At 38.7% G+C, this 27500-nt stretch overlaps 4 protein-coding genes across 8 annotated transcripts in view; 2 read left to right on the forward strand and 2 right to left on the reverse strand.

Annotated features, from left to right (window-relative positions):
- skic2 (SKI2 subunit of superkiller complex) overlaps window positions 1–12402 on the reverse strand; it is a 27871-nt gene extending 15469 nt beyond the window's left edge. Inside the window, exons 1-21 of the mRNA XM_015050978.1 lie at window positions 12390–12402; window positions 11427–11542; window positions 9800–9921; window positions 9562–9679; window positions 9293–9407; window positions 8157–8231; window positions 8018–8071; window positions 7757–7920; window positions 6344–6499; window positions 6103–6248; window positions 5031–5177; window positions 4867–4951; window positions 4679–4785; window positions 4210–4356; window positions 3649–3745; window positions 3354–3566; window positions 2821–2931; window positions 1619–1730; window positions 1415–1533; window positions 659–790; window positions 408–545 (exon numbers count right to left, since the gene is read on the reverse strand). Of these exons, the coding sequence (XP_014906464.1) occupies window positions 408–545; window positions 659–790; window positions 1415–1533; window positions 1619–1730; window positions 2821–2931; window positions 3354–3566; window positions 3649–3745; window positions 4210–4356; window positions 4679–4785; window positions 4867–4951; window positions 5031–5177; window positions 6103–6248; window positions 6344–6499; window positions 7757–7920; window positions 8018–8071; window positions 8157–8231; window positions 9293–9407; window positions 9562–9679; window positions 9800–9921; window positions 11427–11542; window positions 12390–12402 (2487 nt within the window). The remainder of the gene's footprint in view (window positions 1–407; window positions 546–658; window positions 791–1414; window positions 1534–1618; window positions 1731–2820; window positions 2932–3353; window positions 3567–3648; window positions 3746–4209; window positions 4357–4678; window positions 4786–4866; window positions 4952–5030; window positions 5178–6102; window positions 6249–6343; window positions 6500–7756; window positions 7921–8017; window positions 8072–8156; window positions 8232–9292; window positions 9408–9561; window positions 9680–9799; window positions 9922–11426; window positions 11543–12389) is intronic.
- Window positions 12403–12663: 261 nt separating this feature from the next.
- On the forward strand, window positions 12664–16688 carry nelfe (negative elongation factor complex member E). 2 transcript variants are annotated; one of them, XM_015050981.1, is made up of 11 exons: window positions 12664–12721; window positions 12945–13026; window positions 13376–13445; window positions 13897–14042; window positions 14753–14827; window positions 14905–14942; window positions 15020–15297; window positions 15500–15644; window positions 15743–15797; window positions 16301–16403; window positions 16486–16688. In XM_015050981.1, exons 2-11 carry the CDS (start codon window positions 12952–12954, stop codon window positions 16560–16562), a joined length of 1062 nt encoding a protein of 353 aa, XP_014906467.1. In that variant the 5' UTR covers window positions 12664–12721; window positions 12945–12951; the 3' UTR covers window positions 16563–16688. The 2 variants fall into 2 exon arrangements, with proteins under 2 accessions (XP_014906467.1, XP_014906468.1); XM_015050982.1 differs by having other exon boundaries at window positions 12664–12717.
- A 450-nt stretch (window positions 16689–17138) lies between these two features.
- On the reverse strand, window positions 17139–26288 carry LOC106958849 (zinc finger and BTB domain-containing protein 12). Of its 2 annotated transcripts, XM_015050980.1 has the most exons (6): window positions 25949–26288; window positions 24809–24900; window positions 23406–23626; window positions 23134–23328; window positions 22835–23026; window positions 17139–20341 (listed from the first exon to the last, which is right to left on the reverse strand). In XM_015050980.1, the coding sequence occupies exons 3-6, from the start codon at window positions 23607–23609 to the stop codon at window positions 19253–19255; spliced, it is 1680 nt and encodes a 559-aa protein (XP_014906466.1). In that variant the 5' UTR covers window positions 23610–23626; window positions 24809–24900; window positions 25949–26288; the 3' UTR covers window positions 17139–19252. The 2 variants fall into 2 exon arrangements, with proteins under 2 accessions (XP_014906466.1, XP_014906465.1); XM_015050979.1 differs by lacking the exon at window positions 24809–24900.
- A 731-nt stretch (window positions 26289–27019) lies between these two features.
- The window catches only part of ehmt2 (euchromatic histone-lysine N-methyltransferase 2), a 19295-nt gene continuing 18814 nt past the window's right edge, over window positions 27020–27500 (forward strand). For all 3 annotated transcript variants that reach the window (XM_015050990.1, XM_015050991.1, XM_015050992.1), the window contains exon 1: window positions 27020–27074. In XM_015050990.1, coding sequence (XP_014906476.1) covers window positions 27048–27074 — 27 coding nt within the window. In that variant the 5' untranslated portion in view covers window positions 27020–27047. The remainder of the gene's footprint in view (window positions 27075–27500) is intronic.

Here is a 27500-nt window from a genome sequence, read left to right on the forward strand (position 1 = left end):
TATATATATATATATATATATAGTTATTTATATGTATTTATTATATAATGAGTGTCCATCTGAAATCATGGTATGTGTTTATGGGCTGGAGGATCATAAGTTGTTTTTACTTCTTCCTTCACCTTTTCAAGCATGTTAAAGTCACTGTAGTGCTTTAAGTAGTACTGGCTCTAGCGCTTAACAAGAAGAGTATCTTTTCTGAATAACAAATAGTCATTGTATGATTGTCAACATCCGATATCTGAGTGAACCTGAATTTAGAAAGTCAAAATGTAAATGAATCCAATGGTAATGCAGAGTATTGTTGTTGTCTTTCAGTCACAACAACAACACAGCTGGACTGTTTCTGAAACTTTATGCCGTAAATGCAGTTTATATGTATTTATTAATCAACTGATTGGGTTTACCTGCAGGGCTTCTCTGGTGTTTTGCATCTCTGTTGCTGTGTGATAATAAGGTAAGATATCAGAGAGCTGGCCCTCTGTTTCCAGAGGAGGAAGAGACGCCAACATCTGCTTCAGATGGCTGATCCTCTTCTCGTGTGCCTGCAGCAGCAGGAAGAAGAAAAGCAGATTTATTCGTCAGCTTTCAGACTGACATCTATCCTCCTCTTGCTGCTTCTCTGTTTGCTGCTGAGTGTTTTTTCTGCAGACATCACCTGAGTGTCTCTGTGGCTTTCAGAGAAGCTCCTCCTCATCATGTCGGTCACTCGGAGCGCTTCGACCCGCAGCAGGTTTAGGATCATGGTGTAGGTCAGTCTGAACTGGGACTGGAGGATGGTGGGCTTTCCCTAAACCGAACAGAGACAGAAATCAGGCCAGACCGTTTCTGACACTGTCAGCAGAAAGCTCAACTCCAGGTTATATTTATTTATTAATCAATTTCTATTTATTTCTATTTTTCTATTTATATACATTTATTGCCCGACAAAGCAAGGAAGGATTGAAAACTTTGGTTGAAACGATTAATGGTGGTGAACTGAAATAATCGTTAACTAATTTAGTAATCGATTAGTCAATAACTGGAGTATATGGATTCCAAAAAGGTCATTTGTTATGAAAATGACCTTTTCAAAGCAAATGGTCATTTCACCCCCAACATACTGAGAGCAGTAATTAAGCCAAAACTATACAAATATATATACACATTGCATTTAAGATAAAAACAACTTTATACATACTTTCTACCCAAACCTCTTCAAGTTCAAGTTCGCTAAATGAATGCTATGCTACTGCATGTTGGGCAATAAAATGTTTATTTTCTTATTTAAAAAAACAAAACAAAAAAAACCAACATTTTTCCGCATCTTTTAGTGTGTTTTTCTGGTGGTTGTATATATAATAAAGGTTTAGGCCCATTATGAGTGGAGAATTATCTTCACAGTCGGGAGGTTTGTGAACATGGAGGGACTCACCATCATCATGGCGTGCAGATCGGCCATATCATGAACGCCCGATTTGCACAAAATGATGACTGTTCCTGTGGCGTCCAGGCCTCTCCTTCCTGCTCTGCCCGCCATCTGGATGTATTCGCCTTGAAGTGCGGATCAAAATGCAGACGATTGGATCAAAATGGTACTATCTGTCCAATGACGGATAAAGCCAGGAGCGCTTCAAACCTGGCAGCAGGTTCCTGAAGCCGGTGCCGTCGTGTTTCCTGATGCTGTCGAACACCACGGTCCTGGCGGGCATGTTCACTCCCATCGCAAATGTCTCCGTGGCGAACAGCACCTGGGGACAGAAGCGAGCGGGAAGAGATTACAGCAAACAAACAACTTATTAAATGTCCCATTATGTTTCCTTGAACAGGTTAGGATAGATCTATGGGCGATACCAAACATGTGCATTACAGTTTTTGCACAAGAATCATAATTTTAGCTCAAGAGCCTCAATATAAATCCAAATAAACTTTTATTGTTCATGTCCCTAACTCAACATTAACACTCGCACATGAAAATGGATGCAAACGGGTGTGCAATTATACGACTCTACATCTTTGAAAAGCATAAGTAAATCCTCCTGCACAATCAACAAGAATGTAGCAAGTAGTTTCTGGATGATAAGGCAACAGAGTGCAGGGTTTCTTCCAGTATATTATAAGCCTGGTGGGCCACCAGGCTTAGCATTGTTTACTGACTGACTTTACGTTGTTTATTTTTTTGACTTTTTTAAGACTTTATAGATGGGATTTAGGTATTTGTAATAATGTCTTCCAATAACACACAATTACCGAGTAATACTTAAACATTTTCTGTCAACATTAAAAAATTTTAAACTCAAAAACATGGTAGGCCGCTGGACGACTCCCCTATCACGCCCCTACCACTGGGCTTACCAGGTTTTCTGAGAGAAAACCTCCTTTTGGTAAGGCAAGGTAAGGCAAGGTAAGGCAAGGCAAGGCAAGGCAAGGCAAGGCAAGGCAAGGCAAGGCAAGGCAAGGCAAGGTTTGATAAAGTTTCATAAGATAATCCTTTACTAGTCCCACAAGTGGGAGATTTCAGCTGCATAAAGTGCATATAGCGGTAAAACCAGCTGATTAATGTGTTGGAACTTAGCTTGGGTTGCTAGGTAACAGGTTGCTCCACTGGGGTTGCTAGGCAACGGCGCACTGTGACTTAACAATCAGGAAGTATTTAAAACAGCACATTTTCAAGACACCAAAAAAAACATGAACTTATTGCCAAAAAACGGCTTTGTGTTTGTTTAGGCATTTGAGCTTTTAGAGGCATCTGAGACTCAGATCCAAGTGTAAGAACCTGAAAATTTTGAATTCTGCATCATCTAAAAACAAACTTTAATCTGAAAACAAACAGCGACTGACCTTTACGAGACCTCGGGAGAAAAGCATCTCGATGACCTCCTTCAGGATCGGGAGGATCCCGCTGTGATGGACGGCGATGCCTCTCTTCAGAAGGTCCCGCATGAGCAAGATCTGCACAAGCAAGTCCGTTTATCACAACGTATTCTGCTACAGTGCACAGGAACAGTTAGTCAACAAGACAAGACAGGTTTTCTGTAGGTTTTAGATCTGAGGACAGAGAAGAAGGTTGATTTTACATGTTTTCCAGACACATGAAAAACAGGAAACTAACTAGTTACTTTTAAGTTGGTTTTGTCTTAATTCAAGTGCACTTGGTAAGATTATGTGTTTTTGCAGTGAATAATATTCTAAATATCTGAATAATTTCACTTTTGGTTTTCAGAAACTGAAAGCCATCATCATCAGAAATGAACTAAATCAATTTGAACTCGTCCCTCTGTGAATTTATATAACTTTTCTACAATCTTCTGGATAACTGGGTTACACCTCAGTACAGATCAACTTTCGTTGTTTAAATAGTTGCAGCCGTTCACCTGCGGCAGCTGCCGGTCTCCTCCTCGCAGCCGACTGAGGCTCTTCTGGAAGAAGGAGTGGATCTCCGCCTTCTCGATGGAGGTGGTGAGGTCCATGGAGTCCAGCGAGCGGGCGTTCTCGTCGCATCGCGTCCGAGAGAAGGTGAAGGCCACCACGGGGGTCTGCTGCCGCTGGGACAGGAAGTGTAGCAGCGTGAGCCACACCGCTCGGTCCTGGAGGGAAACAAAAAGGACGAGATGTGAACACAAAAACTGTGATGGTGGGTGGAACCAAGAGGCAACGCAGGACGATTACCTGGCTGGCTGAGGTGTGCTGAGGCGTGCTCTTTGTGCCGAATGACTGGGCGTGTTTGCTGGTCCGCTCCTTCTTTGTATCGACAGCGGTGTAGTAGCTGAACAGACAGATTTTTATTTTTATTTACCGAGACCGCTGCCTGGAAACCGCCGGTATTTTTATTGATTTGGAAAAAGTTCCATGTTTAGACATGACCTGTAGTTGTCATGCCAGGCCACTAGATGGCACTGTGAGTTTAGCATGTCAATCAAACATGCCTTACTAGCTTCCGCTTCATTGTAAGCCTAAACTCACGTACAACAGAGCATTAGGCCCATAACGGAAAATAATTTAAGTCATAAAATTACCAGAGTAAAGTCAATATCACAAGAAGTTACACAAGAATAAAACGGAATTAAAACGAGAATAAAGTCTTAGTATTATGAGAATAAAGTTGTAAAATTACTAAAATAAAGTAAGTTATGCTAAACTGAACAGGTGAAGTAGCACAGTGCTATCCACATTTGTTTTTGTGGACGCCGGTCACTGGTGTCGTGTAAACGAGCGGCTGGAGAGACATACCCTTTGGTGAGGAAGTTTCCTGCAGCGTCCACCAGCAGGAACATCTCCTTCTGGGTCTTGGTGCTGTTTCCAGTGTACAGGTAATGCTCCAGTGGTACGGGCCGCTTCATGGTGCTGATCACGTAAATGTGCCTCTTCTTAATACGACTGCGGACCAAAGCGCTCGGGTTAGGAGTTTCAGAGAAGATTTACAGCCTCCAGCTTCCAGTTAAACTGGAAGTTTAGCTTTGAGAAGTTACTAGGGCTGAAATTAATAATCAGATTAATCTGATTAATCCGATAGGATAATCAGCTACTAAGATAATCATTAGATGCAGCAAAACGTTTTGAGTTTGTTTGTAACCTCCTCAACAAGTCAACAATGTACGTTTGAATAATTTTAGTAAGGCGGCCACTCAGAGGGTTCAGCAATCGGTCAGCCTAATAGACCTAATAATTGATTACTAAAATAATCGTTTGACGCAGTTACCCGATCCACTCGCTGAACTCCAAAGCATTGGGCACCGTGGCGCTGAGCAGGATGATGCTGACGTGATCAGGAAGCATGATCAGCACTTCCTCCCAAACGACCCCTCTCTGAGGAACACAAACAGAAGAGAAACTGCTATTCTCTCAGAGGAAGCAGAGGAAATAAAGCCTCCAAGGAGATTTCCTGACCTCAGCATCATTAATATAGTGGACCTCGTCGAAGATCACCCACTCCAGGTCTCTGATGACCTCTGAGCCGTTGTACAGCATCGACCTCAAAGAAAGCAGCAAGACAAGTCGATGTAGACGTTTTATTCATCATAATGAAAGCAAAATACTCAACATGAAGATACCTGAGGATCTCTGTGGTCATGATGAGACAGGAAGACTCTGGACTGAGCTGGACGTCTCCGGTCAGGAGTCCAACGTCCCCAAAAGTGTTTTTAAAGTCTCTGAATTTCTGATTGGACAGAGCTTTGATGGGAGACGTGTAGATGGTCCTAGAAAAACCCACAGGTCCAAACAGGCTGAATCAGGATCACTAGTAGTACTAACTGTTCTGTAATTTTTATTTATTTATTTTTTTTGGCTCTAGTGGCCATTATTTGATAGTTAATTGACAGGAAAGTGGATAATGAGAGAAGGGGGAAGACATGCAGCAAAGGTGCAGACATATATCGCAACATTTACGAACATTACCTCCACTGAAAGATTTTCTTATATCATGCAGCCTAGGAAATAAATAATGCACCACCTATGACAGGATTACTGATGATAAAGATAAATTCAGAACATTAAAACCTTTATTCATATTTTGATTGTTCTGTTTCAGCGCCATCTAGTGGTGGAGTCAGAAAAGCTTCGTTGAAACCAGATGTTGGTTTCATTTTCCTTAGAATATTCCTGAAGTCAACAGTGACTTCAGAGCTATGGCTCATGAGAGAAGAGGGTTTTTAACGAAGTATGATAATCACATGGTAAAGTGGTGCCTTTATAAATGCCCATTAAAAAGATTTAAATTACAAAAAACGAGAGATAATTAAAAATCCGATAAACTTGCTGCAGAAATTATCCATTTAATCTGCAATTCAGTCACATAAACTCCCAACATATTGAGTTTTATTTCATTCTTCCACTCCTTTGTTTAAAACTAATTTGTTTTTATTTAATCAATTCATGTACACATTCATTATAAAATTATAAACGGTCATATACCTATATACTTTTTATAGGTAAATGAGGAGTAAAATGAACATTGTTCTTTTATTCTATGAACTACTGACAACATGTCTCTGAAATTACAAGCAAAAGTGTAGTATTTATTTACAGAAAATGAGAAACGGTCAAATCCCAGCCGTTATATCTCATATGTTCCTCCTTCCGCTTTAGGCAGGCAGTAATGAAGCTGCACCAACAGTTTCTCACCTTGTCATGTGTTTCTGGGACAGAGCGATGGCGTACTCAGCCACCACCGTTTTGCCGGCTGACGTGTGAGCGGCTACAAACACGGAGTCGTGGGCCTCCAGCCTCAGCACAGCCTGCTTCTGGAAAGTGTCCAACTCAAAGGGCCACTGAAACGGAGGAAGGCAGAGAGTCAGGCACCGGCGGACGCTCCATCACAGCCAGACAGAGATAACTCAGAAATGAATCATATGCGAGTCGCCACCTTGAACGCCGGGTTTGGGATGCGTTTGTAGAAATCCTCGCAGGGTGACAAAATGTCCACAGGGACGGCCCATTTCTTTTTCTCCTCTGGGTTCTCTTTTGGCTTTGACTTGTCTGTTTTTCCGGCCTCTGTTTGGGAAGGGGAAGACTCTGCATCCTGAAGACGGACAAAAAAAATTATTTATTAAAAGATTCTGTTTTAAAGTGATTAATTACAGCAAGAATAAGTCCAGTTATGTCATATTTTCATTTACCAATTTGATGTGATGCATTAAACATTAGTGAGGTTAAAACATTGACACGGTTATTGTTCTGAGGAGAAAACGACTTAATTCCAGTTTATTTATGTTCTAAAGAGTTAATTATGCTGCATTTTCTGTCTAATTATATAAAACATATTTTTTGGTCTAAAAAAATATTTTGTCAGTCCTTAAAAATTTTCACTTGAAGTGTGTTGGATTCCTACTGCAGGTGAATGTATGAATGACTGTAAAGAGTTTTGGAGTCCTCTGACTTGAAAGAACTATTGATCCTACTTCAGCTAATCAATCATTGAAGGCGCCATGATGGACGCTGGAAGTGAAGGACGCTAGTATTGAACAGAGCGACTGAAATTGTTTTCCCAAGTTGTTTTTGTCAGTTTATTCAGAGTTTCTACTTGTTCGAGTCAAGCTAATTTGCCTGTGAACTTAACACACCTGGTTGGATTATAGACAGCGGTATTTACAAAAGTTGGAAATAGCTAGCTTAGAAACCGACCCGTACCTCCCTCCTCCTGACATGTTGATTAAATGATCAACTTTTCCTGAATTCACACCACATGATTAATGTCACCATGTCATAAACAGCGTTTCCCCTTAAACCTTAGCAGCATTAAAAACGTACAAAAGACGAGATGCTAACCAGTTTTTTCCATAAATGTTCGAAAATTGTGGTTTTCTCACATTGTTCAATTCTGACATTTTTATAACAAACCCGCAATCTCTTAAGTTGCTGAATTTTTAAATAAAACAAGACATTTCAAGACAGAACCGCATAAAGTGTATTTTGCTTAACACACAGGACTTCGTTTGGACCGTTTCTTTTCCCCATTCTGGAACGGTCGCCATCTTTAAATCGGTACCTACTGCTTGGTTTATGAATGAACAGAGGCGCCCTCTTCTGGATGGCGGCCAAACGACAACACTAAAAGAAGGTCTAAGGACTTTGTTACTTAATTTATTGGAACTAATTTTAATATAATAAACAATTAATCGGCAATTAATCGTAATTGAATTAATTTTCTATACTCCTAGCAGCGTTAATAATAGAAGGAGAAGTACAATTAAATAGCAGATCTTGATGTCCAGGTCCTCCAGGCTAGTTTTAGTAGTAGTAACAATAGCAGTAGTAGTGGTGGTATTAAAAGAAACACCTTTATTCCCAGGTCTTCCAGGCTGTTAGTCCTGGGAAGTTTGACGGCCTCTTCTCCTGTTTTGCCATCTTCCTTCTCCTCTGCTTCAGGCAGAAGATCAGGAATGTTCTCCAGTGTGGACAGCAGAGACATGAGGTTCACCTCTGGTTTTGCTATTTTGGCATCTTCACAGAGCAAATACAAAAAGCAGGAACCAGTTAATAAATTATCTCAAAGTTTTAAGAGCAAATTTATATACTTTTTAAATGTCTTGAACCAAACCTTTGTCAGAGAAATCCATGCCAGCTTTGAGTCCAGGAGGGATTTTCAGTAAATCTGAGGTAAACAATAACATGAAATAACGTTTCCTTTGTGGCGGTGATTTACAAACTTATACTCTCAAAACTGAAAAAAAAACAACCTTTCTCAAAGTCTATTTCCTCCTCCTGCTCAGATCTCGTCTTAATTTGGTCCAGAGTGAGTTCCTCCATTCCTCCTGTGAAAAATCAATAATTAAAGATTGATCAGCTGCTTTAGGCAAAACTCTACTAAATAATTTATTTTCTTAATATTGTGCTTCAAAGGATCCAGACCTTCTAGTAAATGTTTCAAGTGGCTTCAACCAGCAGTTCTGCAAGCTCTATTTTAAGGTTAACATTTTTCTTTTACCTTATTTAGACTTTACCAAAATATGTTTTACTTTAAAACCTATTGTAAGATTGGTTGATAAAGTTAGCCCAAATTATATAGCAAAATCTTTACAGTTTTTTAACTTTCTGTATAAAAGTCTTGTTTGTTCAATTTAATTCAGTTCAGTGAAATAATACTTTATTTAACCAAAATGGAAATTACATATTGCTGTAACTCATATCATAAAGGGTCTTTATAGATGATGATGCTGTGGAAAGGAAAGATTTCCAGTAGTAAGCCTGTCGCAATAAGCAATTAATCAATCAATTAATCACATAATAAATTTAAATTATCTTGATGCTTTTCATTGTGATTATAATTTTTCAAGGGAAGTTTTGCCCAAAGAGATTTTATTATAAATTTCATTCATGGTTTCGGTTGTGTGTGTTTTTTTATTTCACATTTTATTTATGTTCGGTTATTGAGTTTTATTTTCATATTTAAAATGTCATCGAGTTCTAGTGTTAAGTGTTCTTTACAAAATTTTAACTATGTTAATCTTTGAGAGGACAAACTTACATTATTATGCATTTATCAATGTATTACTTTAAAATGGCCTCACAACAACAACACTATCATTTATTGCAATAATTTCTGGGACAGTTTCACGGCAGGCGTCTGCAATAGGGGTCAGTCTTGCAACGAATCTGAAAAAGCCTCTGACTGAAGGTTGTTGCTATATGACAGTATCATAGCTGTCATGACATGCTGAAAGAAATATTAGAAATATTTTACCACCAGATTGCAAGAAACTCTGCTCGGATCAGAGCATAAAGGAATTAGAGACGAGTTTAAAACCTCTGGACGATCCTGCCCACAAATCACAGCAGGAAGGAAGTTCTGGATCAATATATCAATATCTCTCACCAGGAAGGAAGGGGTAGTTAGTGTTGCTTCCCCGAAGGCTTTCAGAAGGAGGCCCAGGTTGACGCTGCAGTGACAGCGAGTTTTTGGCCGACAGGCCAGTGTTTTCAAGCAAAACCTAAAAAACAAGGCAAAAAAAATACAGATATTGGTTTATTTAGTGAGACGGAGTTTGTTTAAACAACTCCGTCTCACAGTGTAACAAAACTGTTTTACACAACAGTTCTGCAGAGATTGAGTGGTTTATTGGTTTAAAGAAGAGAAAGCGTCACCTCTGTGAAGTCCAGCAGCATCCCTGTGGTTGGATCTCTGACGACCGAGAGCCCAGAGTGAAGCGGAGACGGGGCGCAGCTGAGCAAAGAGTCGACGTTAACCTTCCTTTCAGTCACCCTGGGGAGAAAAACACAGAATGATGGTGATTGTTCATCTCTTATTAGTGAAATGATAAGTCTTGTGTGTTCATAATGGGCTTTCAATAATGACATCAAGATAATAAACATTGTGGTATACTTGAGAAACTTCTGGAAGGCAAAGTCTGTGTCATGGATGGGCAGCCAGGCCGGGTCCAATAGAAACCGTTTCTCCACTTCTCTCTCCAGGCCCAGGCTGGTGGGTGGGAGTCCATGGGGAAGCTGTGGAGGAAGGGATAAGATCAGAAATATTATGGTTTTTCCCCCATTTATTAATCAATAAGATATGGACTGGACTATAAGGCCGAAAAACATTTCACAATATTAGTGTTTCATATTGGTTTACATTGATTATTTTTTATTTTATTTTTTTTGCTTTAAATATCTAAAATACTGTCAAACTGGTGGCATAACCTTTCCTGTTTTATCTCTTCATGCTGTTGTTTTTAATTTTTTAGCAGTTAAGAAAATTAAAAAGTGGCGGAACTTTAAACTGTAGCTGCACAAGTTACTCAGCAGGTTGTTGCTAGGTAACCACAGAATGAGTGAGTTGCTAGGTAACCAAAGAGCGAGTGAGTCAGTTGATTCCACCAAACTGTGAGGTTGAGAAGCTAAAGCTAAAGCTAAAGCTTCTCAACCTCCTCACAGAAAGCTTTGCGGTTCCAGATCGGAGTTCAGTGAACTTATGAAATATTCTGTTCTGATATGTTAACTATTAATGTCTACCATGATAGTATATGTTGTTATTGATTTATTGTCCAGTCTTAGATTAAATTAATCTGGAGGAGAGATGAGTGATATCAGACAAAAATAGCAAAATACAACATTTATTCAAAGACAATAGGAGCAAAATAATGCAAAGTTAAAATGATAACTTCTGCCGTGCTGTGAAATTTCTTAAGATTTTGCTTTTTTGCAACACTTAAAATATTTCATTGTATTATATAGTTAGAGTAAAGAAATTTCTGATAATTTCCTTCATTAAGGGAAAAACATTATCCAAACCAACCTGACCTTGTGTGAAACTGTAATTTCCCCATAAACATAACATGCAGTTTGGCGACAGCAACTTCAGTCAAGCGTTTTCGATAACTGATAGTAGGAATTTTACAATTTTATGGAGAAATTTTAATCCTGACTTGTTTTAATTCAGCTATACTGGAGGGTTTACGGGCACAAACAGCCTGGTTTAGGGCCTGCCATCACATCTCAATCAGGTTCAAGTCTTTGGCTAATCCAAAACTTTCTTCCTGGTCATGTACTGTATTATTGTCCTGCAGCAGCATAATACAAGTTCACTCAAACTCAAAGTCACAAACTGATAGTCGATATTTCTCCTCCAATTTTTTTTCTGTAGAGAAATGGAATTGATTTTGATAACTTGTTTAGGTCCTGGAGCAGCAACACTAACAGTCAGTTTTTTTTTACTTGACATGCTGGTAATTCTACATCAGATAAAACAAATATCCAGCTTAACAGTGGTCCGCAGCAGGCAGGAGAAATGCTTGATCTTCTTTCACAGGTAATATAAAATAGTCATATTATACTATATATGCTTTCCCCCCAGTACAAATCTCTCTTCTGAAATAGGCAGGGTGGAATTTTGTTGTTATGGGCGATTTGGTAAAGATTTCAATTAAAAGAAGAGGAACATCAGAAAACAGTTGCGTTAGATGTGTCAAGCTTTGATTTTATTATTTTAAACAGTAAACCTGCCCTGTACTGACCGTGCTCTGGGGAGGTAAAGGCTGGTCAGGCAGATATGTGATGAGCTCAAACCTTCCTGAGCGCCCCATCTCCAGCAGGGACAGCGGCAGGTCCATGGGGCCGACAGGGGGCACATCTGCACTCAAAACAACACAGACGCTCTTTAACAGACACATAGTTGGTAGAGGATTAGAGTCTTTAAAAAATTACAACTGTAATCTCATAATTAAATTTTGAATTCTGGCTTTAATTCAAAGAAGAAGACTCTTCAGTTAGTTCTACTCATTCTGACTATTTTCTCCTATTTCTGAGATTAACGTCAGAAGAGTTGAAAAAATTCACAAAGTAGAAGTTGCATTTCCAAAAGAGGTGGGTCGTGAAAAAACAATACTGGCTGAAAAGAAAATAAATAGATCTTTGGATATGTAAAAAACAAAACAAAACAAAACAAAAAAACCTATACAATCTCCAGGCGGTTAATCTCATTCTGACTTTTTCTCCTATTCCTGAGATTAACATCAGATTTTTTTTTTTCTGAATGCTGAGATTAAAGTTACAATTCTGACGGGGAAAACAGTCAGAACTCTAAGATTACACTAAAAATTCAGACTTTTTTCTTTCTTTTCTTTTTTTTAAGAATTATGGTATTAATGTTATTTATTTTTTTCCTCCAGTGGCTCTAATTTTCTACCGTGCACACAAACCACACTACAGAAACCATCAAAGCTTTATTCACACATGTAAACCGCAGGTAGTTAGAAAAATCGATCTATGAGACTTTAACAGATGAAGTGCAGCAAGAAAACAGATCCTGCTACAGACATTAGATCAGCAAAGTTAACTGTATGATCTGGTGTAGATTGAAGTAATAGTTTAACTGAAACCTTCACTAGCTCCGCATGCAAGAAAGCAAACTGTAAAACATTTAAGTTATTTAGGAATATTTAAAGGATATGCTTATCTTCCGCTAAAGCACAACGTACGTATTCTGTCCATGGTCTTTCATCAACAGACTGAAACTTGCCACCATGAAGCTCTGTCCTGCCCTGCTGTCGCTGCGGAAGTTGCCCGGAACTCCAAAGCGGAAGTAGCTAGCACTTGAAGCTAACGCACAAAAAATAATAAATAACAAAATAAAAATGTGCAAAAAAAAATACATATAAGAATATATTTCATGAATTTGGTAATATGCAACAATAATTATAAGTATATTTTGTTTATATATATTTTTTAAAAAAAGAAATAAAATACGTGCTTACGTAATATCTACGCGTCGGTGTTTTTGTTTGAGCCGTTTGAATTCCAGAGAAGGTTGGTGAGTTATTACGAATACTATTTTAGAATAAAATAATTCATGTTTTGGGCTGCATTAATAGAGCAACTCTGTTTTTGCTATTTGCTGTTTTGTTTACCACTTGTAGTCTCTGGAAAGCAGCTACCCTGCCGTTTCTGGCTTGTTAAATTAGACGGCTAACGGTGGTTGAAAATAAAAGCTCTGTTTTATTAATGCTCCTTTTTGCCTTTTTTGCTTCCTTTAGTGCTGTCATGGTGTTGTTTCCGAACTCACTAACGGAGGAAGAGGAGTCTCTACAGAAGAAGTATGCTAAACTTAAGAAAAAGGTAATCTCCTGGTTTGAATTGTTTCCGTTTATATCGCAGTGGTCCGTTACCATGATAAATATTGCTTAAAGGCTCAAATGCTCACCTAATTTTGCTCTACAAGAGGCTGAAATGATTCATACTTAATATTAATAATGTTTGTGGATGAGTGAATGAATAGAATAGCATAAAATAAAATGAAACTATTTATTTTTCCCTTTTTGGGGAAATTTCAGTGTATCAACAGCGCAGTAAGAAGTAATCTATAGATTTGTCAGGTTTTCTTGTGGTTCTTGTGAAGTTGCTAACAGGGTGTGCTGCTGCAACATCAGTCAACAGCTACTAAGTGTTTTAACTGCTGTAATTTCAGAAAAAGGCTCTCCTTGCACTGAAGAAGCAGAGTTCAACCAACCAAACAAACCAGAGTGGCTTGAAAAGGAGTAAGTGCTTTTGATTGATTTTAAAAAATATATATTTATAACTAAATTTATTACTAGTCAAGGTTTTTGCACAAAAACAAGGAATTTGACGTTAGCTCCACTTTGCTATCTTTGAAGATATTTTACATGTACAGATATAAAACAAAAATAAATATATGTATAAGTAAGACTAGGTTGAATTAATGCAAAATATGATCATTTTAAGAACTGTGACAATAACAGCAAGCCATTATGACACAACCTAAGCAAGCTTATAAAATACACATTTGTTGAACTGCCTCTTATCTAGGATACCCTTTTTTTTGTTTTTTTTTTTTGCTTTGATTGTGTTTAGTCAAGTGCTGAGATAAACCAGAGAAAATTTATATTTTTAACGCTAATCAATCAGCATTTATTTATGTAAACACTTGGTTGGATTTTATTTTAAATATTTCACTACTTTGTTTTGCAGCGCTGTCGGATCAGCCTGTTGTTGATACCGCAACAGCGACAGAGCAAGCTAAAATGCTCATCAAGTCAGGAGCCATCAGTGCCATTAAATCAGAGACCAAGAACTCCGGCTTCAAACGCTCCCGAATGCTAGAAATCAAACTTAAGGTACTGTATCATTAAATACAGGGCAGTGGAAAATAATTTGGACCCCAGAAAACACAGGTTTCCTCAGTTTTTTTTTTTTTCCCACTTTGATTACTATTGTCTGTTATTTAAATTAGTTTGATGATCTGAGTAAATAGTATTCCTCAGTTCTGTGTAGTAAATGAGGCATTGTGTGTAATACGACTTAGTGGTTATTTCAGTAATCGATTTAATCTACAGATTATCTTGAGGATTAATTAATTAATTGGATTAAAAAATGGCACCACCCACAGATTTTTCATTCAACCACTTAAGCCTTTTTATATAATCTTAGAAATACATGAAAAAATCCAAATTAAAAAATGTATAGTTTTTAAATAAGAAAATATGCATTTTATTTTACTGCCTAAAATGCAGTAAATCAGAAACAGGTGAAACTAAAACTGACAGTTAAGGAGTTCAGGTTAAAACAGATTTACAGACAATTACAAGTTTTTTATTTATTTTTTTACAGTTTTGGCTTAATTACTCCTTAATTACTTGCCTTATTTGAATTTGCATATTCCAATTAATGATTAATCAATTACTAATTTAGTTGACAATTATTTCAATAGCTGATCAATTAATCATTTCAGCCCAACTAATCTGTACATTAATTGGTTTTGATAAAGGAACATGCAGCTTATCTCTTTTTCTTCCTGCCTTCTTCTTTTATTGTTCCACTTCATCAGGACCCAGAAAAAGGTCCGGCTCCTGCCTTCTTACCCTTCCAAAGGAGTGTCTCTACAGATGATGATCCACATGAGGTATAAATGAGATTTTATTTTATTTATATATATATTTTGCTTTCTATTCTGAAGTTTCTTTGTGTCATTTGTTCTAGTCTGGAAAGAGAGGTCAAATGAAGAGTCTGTATGAAAGGTGAAAACCCGAACCTGAACCCATCCTCTAAAAGTGTCCCTCTGGGGGTCTGACTGAGTGTCTTTGTGTCCCTGCAGCTTCGTTAGTTCAAGCGACCGATACCGGGATGAAGAAGAAGGAGGCGGCATGTCGTCCAGCCGTGACGTGGACCGAGAAAGGGACAGAGACATAGACAGGGAGTGGGAAAGAGACAGAGACCGGGAACGGGAACGGGATAGAGAAAGAGGCCGGGACAGAGACAGAGACAGGGAAAGAGAACGAGAACGGGAACGAGAAAGACACAGAGAACGAAGCAGAGAGAGAGACAGAGACCAGGACAGGGAGCGAGACAGAGACAGAGACACACCTTTCAGAAGTAAGTAGACCTTCATAGGTGGTTTTTATTTATTTACCTTTTAAAATATTTTATTACACATTGAAAGCATTAAAACCAACTAACACAAATTTTTCACAAAGCCTCATCATGTACTCAGTTTATAGATAAACTGAAATTAGAAAAAATGCAGATGGATTACTGAAAAGTGTGGTTTTGATTCTTGTTTGTTTTTTCCTTTTAGGATCGGACTCGTACCCGGAGCGCAGAGGTGTGCGTAAGGGGAACACGGTGTACGTTTACGGCTCCGGCCTGGTGGAGGACAGCCTGCGCTCTGCCTTCTCCCAGCATGGGAACCTCATCGACCTCTCAATGGACAACCCGCGCAAGTACGGAACCGGTACTCTGCTAAGCATTATCCTGACGTTCTGATGCATTCTCCTTGTTACATGAACACTTGAACTCTTCCTCCTGCTTATCTTTGCAGTTGTGCATTTATCACGTTTGAGAAGATGGAGTCTGCAGACCAGGCTGTAGCTGAGGTAGGTACTTTGCTATTTTTACATTTTATGGAGGCTTTCCACTTATTTTCAGTCCATTACTTGACTACTTTTAATGATAAGTTGCGTTTTAGGTAAGCGGGGGAAATCTCTGCTTTTTTTCAGCGGAGAGAAAAGCAGACATCACACTTAACTATAGAAAACCAAAGAAAGATTTGGTGGAGGAAAAAAAACTATTTTTCAAAAATAAAATCTTAAAACCCAAATACTGTATTAATTGATAAAACCCAAGTTTAATGTAACTTAAATCTGATCTGTGAAACAATGAGGCATAACAATGTCCCTAAACTAAATCAATGTTGTGTCTGTATGTTGAAACTTGTCTCTTTTCCATTAGCAGCAAACACAAAAACATAATTTTTCCAAATTTACTTCTATTAAAAAGTAAAGGTTGAAACGCAGAATGTCTAAATCTTTGTCTTCAGGTTAAATGTTTCCATCAAACTGTTGATTATTTTGCCTGTTTGTGTTTTTTTTTCGGACAGTTGAATGGAGCTGTGGTGGGAGACGTTCATATTAGAGTCAGCATTGCCAGGAAGCAGCCCATGCTGGACGCTGCCACCGGAAAATCAGTGTGGGCCTCCCTCGGTAAACTCTTCTTCTCTTGTTCACCGAGACGTCTGTTTCTGAAGGTCAACCCGTCATTTCTTTCCTTTTTTAACTCTTCCAGCTGTGCAGAACAGCACCAAAGGCTCGTACAGGGATAAGAGGAACCAAGTGGTCTACAGTGAAGACTTCCTGGAATAAAAGAAGTTTTGTTTTTTTCTTTTTAGTGAGAAGCTGGCCTTTTTTTTGGGAATGTTTTTTTTTTTTTTTTTTTTTTTGTTGAATTGAATAAATCACATTCTCAAGTAGAATTCCATAAAACTGGGATTTCTAAGGTTTCTGCATATCTTTCCTGGCAAAATCCTGAACTCTTCATTTTTAAAAGTGGAAATATAAAACTTCACGGCTTTATTAGGAATTTGACAGAAGGATGGAGGAATGAGTAGAACAAATTTTCAGTCGGAATAAAATCTCATCCTCTTCTTTTAAAGTCGGACCGTTTGAGAAAAATCTGCCATAAATCATGAAGAAATAAGTCTGAAAATTAAAAATTTTAAAACGGTTTTAAATAGATATACAATGTAAAAATAATTAAGATGCAGTCTTGTTTTCTTTCAACTCTGCAACCGAAAGCAGTATTTTATGTTGCATTTATTTTGACAATTGGGCTTAAATGCTACACATCAAACCTTACTTTTTTTTTTTTAAACTGAACTACCAATCTTCAAAATAAATAAGCGTCCTGCATTCCCTGTGAAAATAACCAAACTTAAATCCTTCCTGAGTGCTCTCAAATTTTATTACCTGTGCAGCTCTCCTCGTTTCAAACCAATATTCGGATCATTGATGCGTTTTAATCAACCTTCTGTGTGCAGCAGATGAACAGTTTGAGAGGAGAATCACTAATTTATCGTTACAGTACAAATATCTACATTAAAAACAAGACATGTTAGTAATTTTCTCTCATTTTTTGTTACATGACACATTACAAAATATCTCACTCAAAGCCAAAAGAGAAAATAGTTCACAACAATTTCAGATATGTTAAAAAAAAGTACTGGTAGAATAATCGTCTTTGGCTTCAGGGAGTTTCACATAATATCCACTGGTACAGTTTACTCAGATGCAGTTTAACAGCTACTAGCTACAACCAGAAAATACCATTTATATTGCTTGTTTACTGTCCATTTATCTTCACACTAGACACGTGGTTTGGCAGTAAACATATGAAGGCATTTTAATATTTTTAGCACTTTAAAAGATCAGTAACGTCACCATGACCCTTTGAAAAGCAGATCCAGCAGACTGCGGTAAACCGATGAGCATGAAGGCTTCACAATTCATTTCCCTTGAACCATTTTCACATTAAAGTTAAAACCATAAATCTCTGTGTATTTTAGGAGATTTTGATGTAATAAACCAACACAAAGCAGGACGTTTCAATGGAAATCTGGAATGTGTCTCCATATCTTTGAATGACTCAAAAAGGAGAAATATGCCCGTTTTTGTAAGCAAAATTGTTCAAGCTCAGTAAGATTGGACGGTGAGCATCCAACAACGATTGGCCAAGGCGATAAACCATAAAATTAACACCGAAATTCATAACAATGACCGACGCCATTTTGCACATCTCGGTATTTTCTTTTTTTATCCCTTGTGTATGCGAGGACTGAGGCAACTGATACAAGTGATATGGGTGTGGGATCGGTTGGATCCCATTTGTAAACACCAGGGTTAAAAAAAAACGTATCTTTTTAGTAGGCTATGCTCGTGTTCCTTTAAGACGCCGCGCTACGTGTACATTCAGCAGTCACGTGACTCCACCCCAACCAGAAGAAGCGAGAGAGACGGTGAGGTTGAGAAAATGTCAAATGTGGAAACCGAGGCGGTGGTCGAGGAGGGAGATGAGCAGTTAATTAACTGGTTAATATATAATAACATTGATTTTAGGCTATATAGTTCAGCCCTAAAATAATACAAACATATGAATATAAATGTACCAGCTTCATAAAAACAAGCCCCTTTCTCGACGCTTTGTCTCTTGAAGTTTTACATTTTACCCAACGCTAACGTTCGGCCGTGACGTACGTCATGCCCTAGCTTGATCCTGCACTGTAAAGAGCGAAGTGCAAAGCCGAATAAAACGGCTGTTAATATTAATCAAGTATTTTTGAAGCTCGGCCAACACGCACTGAACGGCTTCGGCCACTTCCAGCGCTGCCATGGCTAAAACTATAAGCAGAAAAATCTACGTCATCGTTCGCAACTTCTTCTGTTCTCTGATTGGCCGGTAGAAATTCTACCGGAGCTGGGCGATATGGCTGAAAAACGTCTAATGATACGTGTTTAATTCATATCAGTCGATATCAATAATTATTGATTAGTTTGAACTGATGGCATTTTTTTTTCCTATTTTAGCCAAAGTTTCACTCCACACCTCAGTTTTGAATTTTTAAGCAGTTATGAGGCACCGTGGTGAAATCTTAAATTACCTAGCAACACGCTGTTGCTAGGTAACCAAAGAGTGAGTGAGTGAGTGAGTGAGTTAGTTGAAGTCGCCAACCTAGCCTAGCTGGCTTAGCTTTCCTCTTTCCGTCCCCCAGAATGCCATGTGGTTCTGGATATGAGTTCAGTAAAATTATTGACTATTCTATCAGACATATTTTCTATTGATATCAATCACGTCTTTCACAATATATATTGTTATTGATGTATTGTCCAGCCCTTGCTAGAATCTACGCATGCCACATAATTCATCTTTTCATTTGTAAAAAGTGGAATTTTTCCTTCTACCTCACAATTGTACGCCACCTTGTGTTGGCCCGTCACAAAAAGACCCTGATAAAACACACTGAAGTTTGGGTTTAACAGAACATGGAACATGTTTTTGCTCATGACACTTGCTCCGTTTGTTCAGTAACTAGGCATTCCTGTTCTTCCTCCGGCTCTCTTACTGCAGTTTCTCTCGCCCTCTCCCGCTCCTCCTGCTCGTGCAGGGAGTTCTGCCCCGTGGTTTTCCCGTGCTGCTCCTTCAGGTGGCGTCGTAAGGCGGGCTTGTGGGCGAAGCGGGCGTGGCAGTAGGCGCATCGATGCGGCCGCTCCCCGCTGTGGAGGTTCATGTGGTCTATCAACGTGGACTTCTGGGTGAACGTCTTGTAGCACAGGGGGCACTGGTGGGCCTTGGCGGCCCCTCGGTGCACGGCCATGTGTCGGGTGAGGTTGCTGGAGTGGTGGAAGTGCTTCCCGCAGCAGGGGCAGACGTACAGCAGGTGGGTGGAGCGGGAGTGGATGGCCAGGGAGTGTGCTGAGGGGAAAGTGAGGCCACAGTGCTCGCAGATTACAGGCCCCGTCACGCTGGAAGTGGAGCCCACCACGGCGACGGACTCGTCCCCTCCTTCGTTTGTGCCGACAGCGTTCAACCCAGAACTCCCTTCGCCGGCGCCAGACTCTTCCAGGGAGAACTGATTCATGGGGGAGACCTTTTCACCGTGAACGCTGCCCAAAGCGAAGTCCAACCGGGGGAAATCAACAAAATAATTTGCTGCGGTCTTCAGATCCTCCTGGCTGAAGTCCAGGGCAAAGCCCCCTCCCAGTCCAGCAGCGGCGGCGTACCACAGATCCTGACGGTGAGCTAAGGTCGGCGACCTTTTCTCTTGGGACGATCCCCACTTTCGCTTCTTGAATCCCCTCCCCCTGCCTTTCCCTCTGCCGCGGCTGATTTTCGGCTCAGACAGTCTTCGCCGGAACGCTCTGAGGCCCCCGAAACTCAGATCCTCAGCAGAGTCCAAGTCGCATTCGCTGCCGTCTCCCGCAATGAATATCCTGTTGGTTTCTGGGTAGCACAGATCCTGAGGAACATCGGCGGAGTCTCCCTTGTCTGCCTCCCCGTCTCGGTTTGCCAGCTCTTCCTCTGGGATGTACACTCTGTAGACACTGTAGTCCTCCGGCCGGTTCTCGTCCTCCTCACCCATCGCGTTTACCTGGAGTTAACAATAAAATGTTTACTTTTCAAGACAAAACTTTGTCTGCGAGTATGTTTTACTCAAAACTCCTCAGGCGGCGTCGCTTTAGCTTCACACGGTTCAAATTCACTAAAGCAGGGAGTCAAACTCATTTTGGGCCGAATCAGGATCATGAATGCTCTTAAAGGGCCAGAATGTTTTGATAAAACCTGTTCAACTGTTAAAATATCAATGAATTCTTAAAATTAAATCATATTACTGAACATCTTTTCAGTCCCTCCTGGATTTCATGATTCATTTTGCAATGAAAATGTGTTTGTGTTACTAATTTATAAATATTTGCACTTATTTATGACGGTAAATGCGACTTTTTATTACTCGGTGTACAGATTGTGGACTATAACCTGACATTAATGAAGACTGAGGCAGCCGTTTAGTACAAGAACGTTTTCAACAATTTTTGAGAGAAATCTGCAATAAACTCCCAGCAATGCATTAGTGAAAAAAGGTGCAGAGGTTTGTTGATTTTGCGTGAATTCTCAAGAAACTGATTGATATGATTTGGTAGGAAACAGATAAAAACTGCATTGATTTGATTCGATCTGATCTATAGGGCCACATAAAAAGCTACGGTGGGCCAGATTTGGCCCACAGGCCTCGAGTTTGACATGTGCACTGAAGGAAAGTTATGTTATTGCATTTTACAAGGTCAAATATTTATTTTCTTAATCAAAAATGATTTATTTCCATCTTTTAATGTATTTAAATGGAAAATCTGTAGACTGTGCCAGTTTTTTAAATATGATTACTCGTCAGAACAATAATTGGTAGTTGCAGCCCTGCAGTCTGGGCTGGCTGGACTTCCTCAGTGAGTCAGCAGGGCTCTCTGGAGTAATTTCAGTCGGGCGGCCCGGTGGGACGCCTCACCACTGGTCCATGTTTTCCACATTAGTGGATAATGGATTTCTCTGTGGTTTGCCGGAACCCACAGACTTGGAAATGGCTTTGAAACCTTGTTTTATTTAAAACAAGGTTTTAAATAAAACCTTGTTTTATTTAAAATGACCAGGTTTCCTGTTGAGTTTCTTTAGGCCAGAGTGTGATGCGTTGGTTCTTAAGCTCGCTAAGCCTACTTCATGTTGTCAAACAGGTTCTTTTCTCACACAACGAGTCTAGCAGAGGATAGTGAAACTGAATTCAGCTTCCTGTAATGTCCTGAGGTATTTCACAAGCTGCTTAACGATGCATGAAAGAGAAGAATAGAGCTGCGGTTTTATGCAGGTGTTCAAATGTTGCTGCGGGAGACGTGCTGGAAACGGAGAGAGATTTTAGCTCCAGATGCTAATAACAGTCATTTAATGAATAAATATCAGCCAACACCGAGTCACAACCTGAAATAAGTTACATAAATCCTGGAGGGAGTTTTATTTTTCGTCTCTATTAGGGCTGTAGCTAACATTTTTTTATTTTAAGGATTATTTTCTGATGATTAATCAGATTTAAAAATGTGCAATTCTTTTGTTCAACATCAGCCTTTTAATACAATATTAGAAATACATAAAAAATGTAAATGAACATTTAAAATCATTTTTTTCAAAACCAGAAAATAAACATTTTATTGGCTAAAATGCAGTAACAGATTTGCTTTAGTTTACGCTTGATCATTTGTTTGAAAAAAAAAATGCCTAATAGACTTTTTAGTTTTATTTAAACCAGGTTAAGATAAAACTATGGAAGTTTTTGGCAGAACATATTTACACACAAAGAAAGTTTTTATATACATCTTTAAATTAATAATGCATATTTTTATAGTCTAGATTTAGACTAAAAATCTATGCTATAAATTCAAATATTGTAAATTATTTGAATTAATCATTTATTAATAATTAATAATAGTTATTACAATAATTATTTGAATTCATTATAAATTATTTGAATTCATAGTGGTTCAAATTGAACATTTTGATGTGTAATGGTGGCATTTGGAAAAATTTAATGTTTTAATTTAATGTGTTCCATGTATTTTTATATTTTTATGTTAAGCTCTTTGAAATGCGCTACACTAATAAACTTCAGTGATTTTTTGTGCAGTTTTAACTTAATTACTGCTCTGAGTCTGTTATTCGTTCAGCAAATTGCCTTTTTTAAGTCTCTGTACTCCAGTTAACGATTAATCAATTACTAAAGTAGTGTACAATTATTTCAATCGATTAATTACGACTAATCGTTTTAGCTCTAGTCTGTTAGCGCTCTTCCAGACTTGTTTCAGTTTCAGCAGTTTCTGAAGCCCATAAAGTCGGTTCTGAGCTTCATTTTAGGTTGATCAAATTCACTAAAAATAACTAAAGTTTGAAACAGATTATTGCATTTTCACAGCATTAATTCATCTGTTTGCGTCAGTGTGGATTCTTAAGAGCAAACACTAAACATCTAGACACTGTGAGCTGCACGTACGCAGACATAGCAGGAGCGTTTAGTGCGTCTCGTTCGCATGCGAGGTGTGAAAATCACCTTGGCGTCGGGCTCATCCAGCACGGGGCTGTCGCCGGCGTGCTGAGCAGATGTTTCGCTGTTTTCTTCCTCCAGTGTGATGACTGCAGGGCTGTGCTGCTCGATGGGGGAGGGCTGAGTGGTCAGAGGTGAAGCCACTGAATGAACATTGGCACTGAGAATAACCGGTCTGACCTGACCGTCCTCCTCCATCTAAAAATAGAAAGGAGGAGGAAGAAAAATGCACAGTTTTACTTCTTCATAGTGAGAGAGAAGGCAGACGGCAGATCAACGTGTTTTAAATTAACTGCTGGACTGACTTTCAGCAGATTGGGGTTCTTTAGCTGCACGTATCTCTCCAGCGCGGCTCTGCAGCGCTCCACGATGTGCTCCATCTGGAAGTAGCTAGCAGCAGTCAGGTAGTTGACGATCTCCTCAGGACTGAACTGCAGCATGCCGGTGTAGCACGACTGCAGAAGGTCGCACACAACCGAGGAGCTGTACAGCATCGACACCTGGAGAAAGCATGAAAAATATGTTCCACAGTGCACAGCAGCGTCTGGGAAGGCGGTGTGCGTTTAATCTCACCCACCTGAAGCCTGGGTGAGGGGTTGAGGAGAAACTGATCCCTCAGGAAGGGCGAGCAGGCCGCCAGCACGACCTTATGACCTTTGAAGGTCTGGTTGTTGCTGGCCACGATGGTGATGTCACAGAAATGTTGGCGGGACCGGAGGGAGTTCATGTGCTTCAGGGTCGTGTCCCCGTGTCCCGGTAGCCGGAAACACACAGTCTCCATGTTGTCTGGCCAACAGACTGTGAGCGACGCAGGTCAGAAGAGAAATTAAATAAAAATAAAGAATCTATGAAGAGTCATTCTCACAGTTTGAGCTCCAGAGAAACTCCACTACACTTCCAGAATAATTGAACCTTTTTAAGCAGGTCTGAAACGATTAATCGGATTAGTCGTGATTAGTAAAATAATTGCCAATTAATTTAGTAATTGATTATTCGTTGACTTGAGCATACAGACTCAAAGAATAGCTTACTTACAGCAGTAATTAAGCCAAAACTGCACAGAATATATAGCTATGGAAAAAACGTAGATACCACTTAAAATGATCAGTTTTTCTGATTTTACTCTTTATAGGTTCATGTTTGAGTAAAATGAACTTTGTTCTTTTATTCTATGAACTACTGACAACATGTGTCTGAAGTCCCAAGCAAATATTTAGGATTTATTAGCAGAAAATGAGAAACAAAAAAGATGCAGTGCTTTCAGATCTCAAATAATGTAAAGAAAACAAGTTAATATTCATTTAGAAGCAACAAAACTAATGCTTTAACTCAGGAAGAGTTCAGAAATCAACATTTGGTGGAAAAACCAGGAGGTTTTAATGGAGGTCAGTGCAGTGGGCTCTTTGTTTTTCCCAGAGTTGTATAATTTCAGCTTGTTGTAGATAATTTCTACAACAAGATGCTTTCAGAAATCTCCAATGGATGTTTTTGTTTAGTCCATCTGTGTTGTATCATGTGAAGCCTGCAGACCTTTAGTCGTTATTCTGTTTTTTTTCTTTTTGGTGACCTCTTGGATGAGTGATGGATTTGCTCTTGGAGTAGTTTTGGAAAGCCGGACGTTCCTGGAAAGGTTCACCGCTGTTCCAGGTTTTCTCCATTTGTGGAAAATGGCTCTCACTGAGGTTTTCCCAAAGCTTGGGATGTTTCCTTTTGAGTCATTTATCCACAATAGATCTTGTGGCATTGAATAAATTGTAAAAAAAAAAAAAAAAAAAAAAACCTCCTTTCAATATTTACAACAGTTCTTAAAACTGCATTTACTTTTATTGGTGATTTCACAGGATGTTAGAAGGTATATTTATAAGTATCACATTGCATTTTGCAAATGTTTGTTTTCCCTCATGTTTAGGAAACTGTTTTGGTTCATGCTGCCATCTTGATAAGCAGTTCCTCGAAAGAGATGCTGTGTCTCAATCTGACCTTTCTCACAACGGTGTTGATCACTTCACTTCTTCTTCGTTTGCGTCTTAGTATTTTTGGCCATTTTGAAGAAAAACAGACACAGCCGCCTGCTGCAGAAAAACACCAACCATACGCCAATTTATACTTGTAGGAGGATGATTTCTGTCTAATAACTGATGGTTCAAAGCTATTTTCTTGATCATAATCACACTATTTTGTACAAAAACTTGGCTTCAACTCTAAAAATTAATGCACCCCAATGTTAGGTTGGTTAAGAGCTATTCCACTTTGATTAACGGATGTAATCTGACATTTAATATGAGAGGTACCCAGAGAGAACCCAAATATGCAATAACATTGTACAAGAAATGGTTTGGGTAAATTTATATAGGCTTTATTTTTATGATTATGAACAATTCTACATTTCTGGGTGTGCAGATAACTCAAAAAGTTAGTGATCTCTAATCAAAACTGTACATTTTCAGCAATACACCCAACACAGCTCTTTAAGTTTGGACCATTCTTGAGAAAACATAGACATTTTGTTTTACTCTACTACAATTTTATGATAATTTGGAAATTTGTTCTAGAGTATCGGTGTTAATTATTGACCTTTTTCAGAGCAGAATCATAAATGGCTGAAATTATTGGTCGATCAGAAAAAAATCTGACTCTCCAATCCCATTTCAGTCCATTGAGAATAAAACCTTATAAAATGGATTCAGTTTTATTTCTCTCTGCTGAAACTTCAGCGCGTTTTATTCAGATCAGATTAAAAAATCATTTCTAACAATAGAAGCTTGACAGTAAAAATCAAGCTGTGTTATAATGTAACATAATGGCATCTAGTCTAGTTAGTTGCTTTGAAAGAACACGGCTAGCTATCACCATTGTTGGGCGGATTTTAAAAAGCTGTAAAATACTTATTAATTTGTGAAACCTATTTAAATCAATCCATTTCTTGCTGGTTACTTTAATAGACACAACTGGTTCAAATAAAACGTAAATAATATACATTTTAACTCCTTTGTTTTAGCAAAGCTAGCTTATCCACTCGACTGCTAGCCACCTTTAGCTAATATCAAACTTATCTCCTGGAAACCAAACACAAAAGGCAAAAACTCACACAGTTACGGTTAAAACTTTGCAACAACTCACCTCGGTGTCTTCCCTTCTGTCTCAGCCCGCCGTTGTTGGTTTTCTTGAACGGGACAAACGCTAGGAGACACTTGCTGACCAGCTAAATTTGCACATTTCAAAGCTACACGGGGGGGGAGAAATGCTTCCACCTCGATTTCTGTTTACTTTTCGGCCTCGTTCTCGCAGGAAGTACCGTCTCGTGACCGGGAATAACAAACCACCGGCGATTCGCCAGTAAAACTGACTTTGAATCTGTTTCCGAGCGACGCCTCTTCCGTGGCGAGGCCGTAAATTAAGAGCACGCCTGCTGATTTCTGATCAGCGATTTTAAAATCAATGGACTGGGAGAGAAAAATGGGGCGGGGACCCCAGCTTTCAGGCGTGCTGACGCACACATAGACATAGAATAATTAGATGCTACGTGAGCGTTCAAACTGTACGTAAACGTTGCCGCCGTGTTGTGAGTGGCTTCGGAAAAGCCATCACTGTATATTTCATCCTAATGAATTGATAACTTCTTTCAGACTTGCATATGCCAATAACTTTGCTTCTTCTTTGTTCTTAATTTAATTTAGATTGAGGCATCATTTGGTATTTTTATAGATGTTATTTATTTATTTATTTATTTTGCTTGATAAGAAAATTCTGGTGTAATAACTCAATTAACATCTGAAAAACAACAATAAATGTTTTTTAACATTCTTTACAGAAAACAAAATAGTCAAAATAACTACAGCTTCACTATTATGTTATTTGAAGAATGACTTTTAATTGTCCTTAGCAGTGTTAAGATTCTGAACTACTTACAACCACTAACATAATAATAATAATAATAATAATAATAATAATAATAATAATAATAATAATAACTATCATTATTAGTTTTTTAATAAGACACCTGACACAAGTACAGTTTAATAGTTGTGTAAAAGTTAATTTAATTCACAAAACTCACGTTTCCCAGCAGTTGTCCTGCTTTCTATGATGAGCTTGCCGCTAGCAATATGGCGGACGCTGTGACGTACCGTTTCTGCGGTGGAACGAAGCGCGTGCGGCGTCTGTTCTGCTGAGTCTATGGACGTAGCACGTTCATAACCGTTTACGTTCACTGGGAAACATGTCGGCTCCTCAGACAACGACAAAGGTAGAAAAGCTGCATGAACTTTAAAGGCTTGTTAACGATAATAACATTTATTTATCATGTTATACACGAACCAACGTGCAAAGCAAATAAGTGCTAACGACGTTTCTTTCTTCACTAAGCATATTTCTGATTTAGTCTCTAATAATGTCCATTTTTTACAAGCAAAGAGTGCTAGCAGTGTTAGCCTCTCTTGTGATGTTTTACCTTTTTGATAGTTGTATTATTGATTTTACTTATCCTTTTTTATATTTTGTTTGAAGTTTTAAATCCCATGTAAGCCGCTTTCTTACGGTGTGAAATCGCTTTTCAATTCGTTTGTTTTCATTTTGAAGTCAGCTTGTTGTTTTTGAGCACAGTGGTGCAAAAAAGTAGGGGTTTTTTTTCATTTAAGTGATTCAAATCTGTATAGCGATTTGCTTATTCCGG

The sequence above is a fragment of the Poecilia latipinna genome, unplaced genomic scaffold, assembly GCF_001443285.1.
Source record: "Poecilia latipinna isolate Pla-1442-1.1 unplaced genomic scaffold, P_latipinna-1.0 Scaffold1022, whole genome shotgun sequence".
Lineage (NCBI taxonomy): Eukaryota > Metazoa > Chordata > Actinopteri > Cyprinodontiformes > Poeciliidae > Poecilia > Poecilia latipinna.

Bases quoted from the DNA above. Each gene is read 5' to 3' on its own strand.
- nelfe (XM_015050981.1), top strand. From the start codon at position 12,952: ATGGTGTTGTTTCCGAACTCACTAACGGAGGAAGAGGAGTCTCTACAG. The intron at 14,828-14,904 runs GTATAAATGAGA...CATTTGTTCTAG, and splicing joins CAGATGATGATCCACATGAG to TCTGGAAAGAGAGGTCAAAT. The intron at 15,645-15,742 runs GTACGGAACCGG...TTATCTTTGCAG, and splicing joins TCAATGGACAACCCGCGCAA to TTGTGCATTTATCACGTTTG.
- LOC106958849 (XM_015050979.1), bottom strand. From the start codon at position 23,609: ATGGAGACTGTGTGTTTCCGGCTACCGGGACACGGGGACACGACCCTG. The intron at 23,329-23,405 runs GTGGGTGAGATT...TGCTTTCTCCAG, and splicing joins ACCCCTCACCCAGGCTTCAG to GTGTCGATGCTGTACAGCTC. The intron at 23,027-23,133 runs GTCAGTCCAGCA...TTCTATTTTTAG, and splicing joins AGAACCCCAATCTGCTGAAA to ATGGAGGAGGACGGTCAGGT.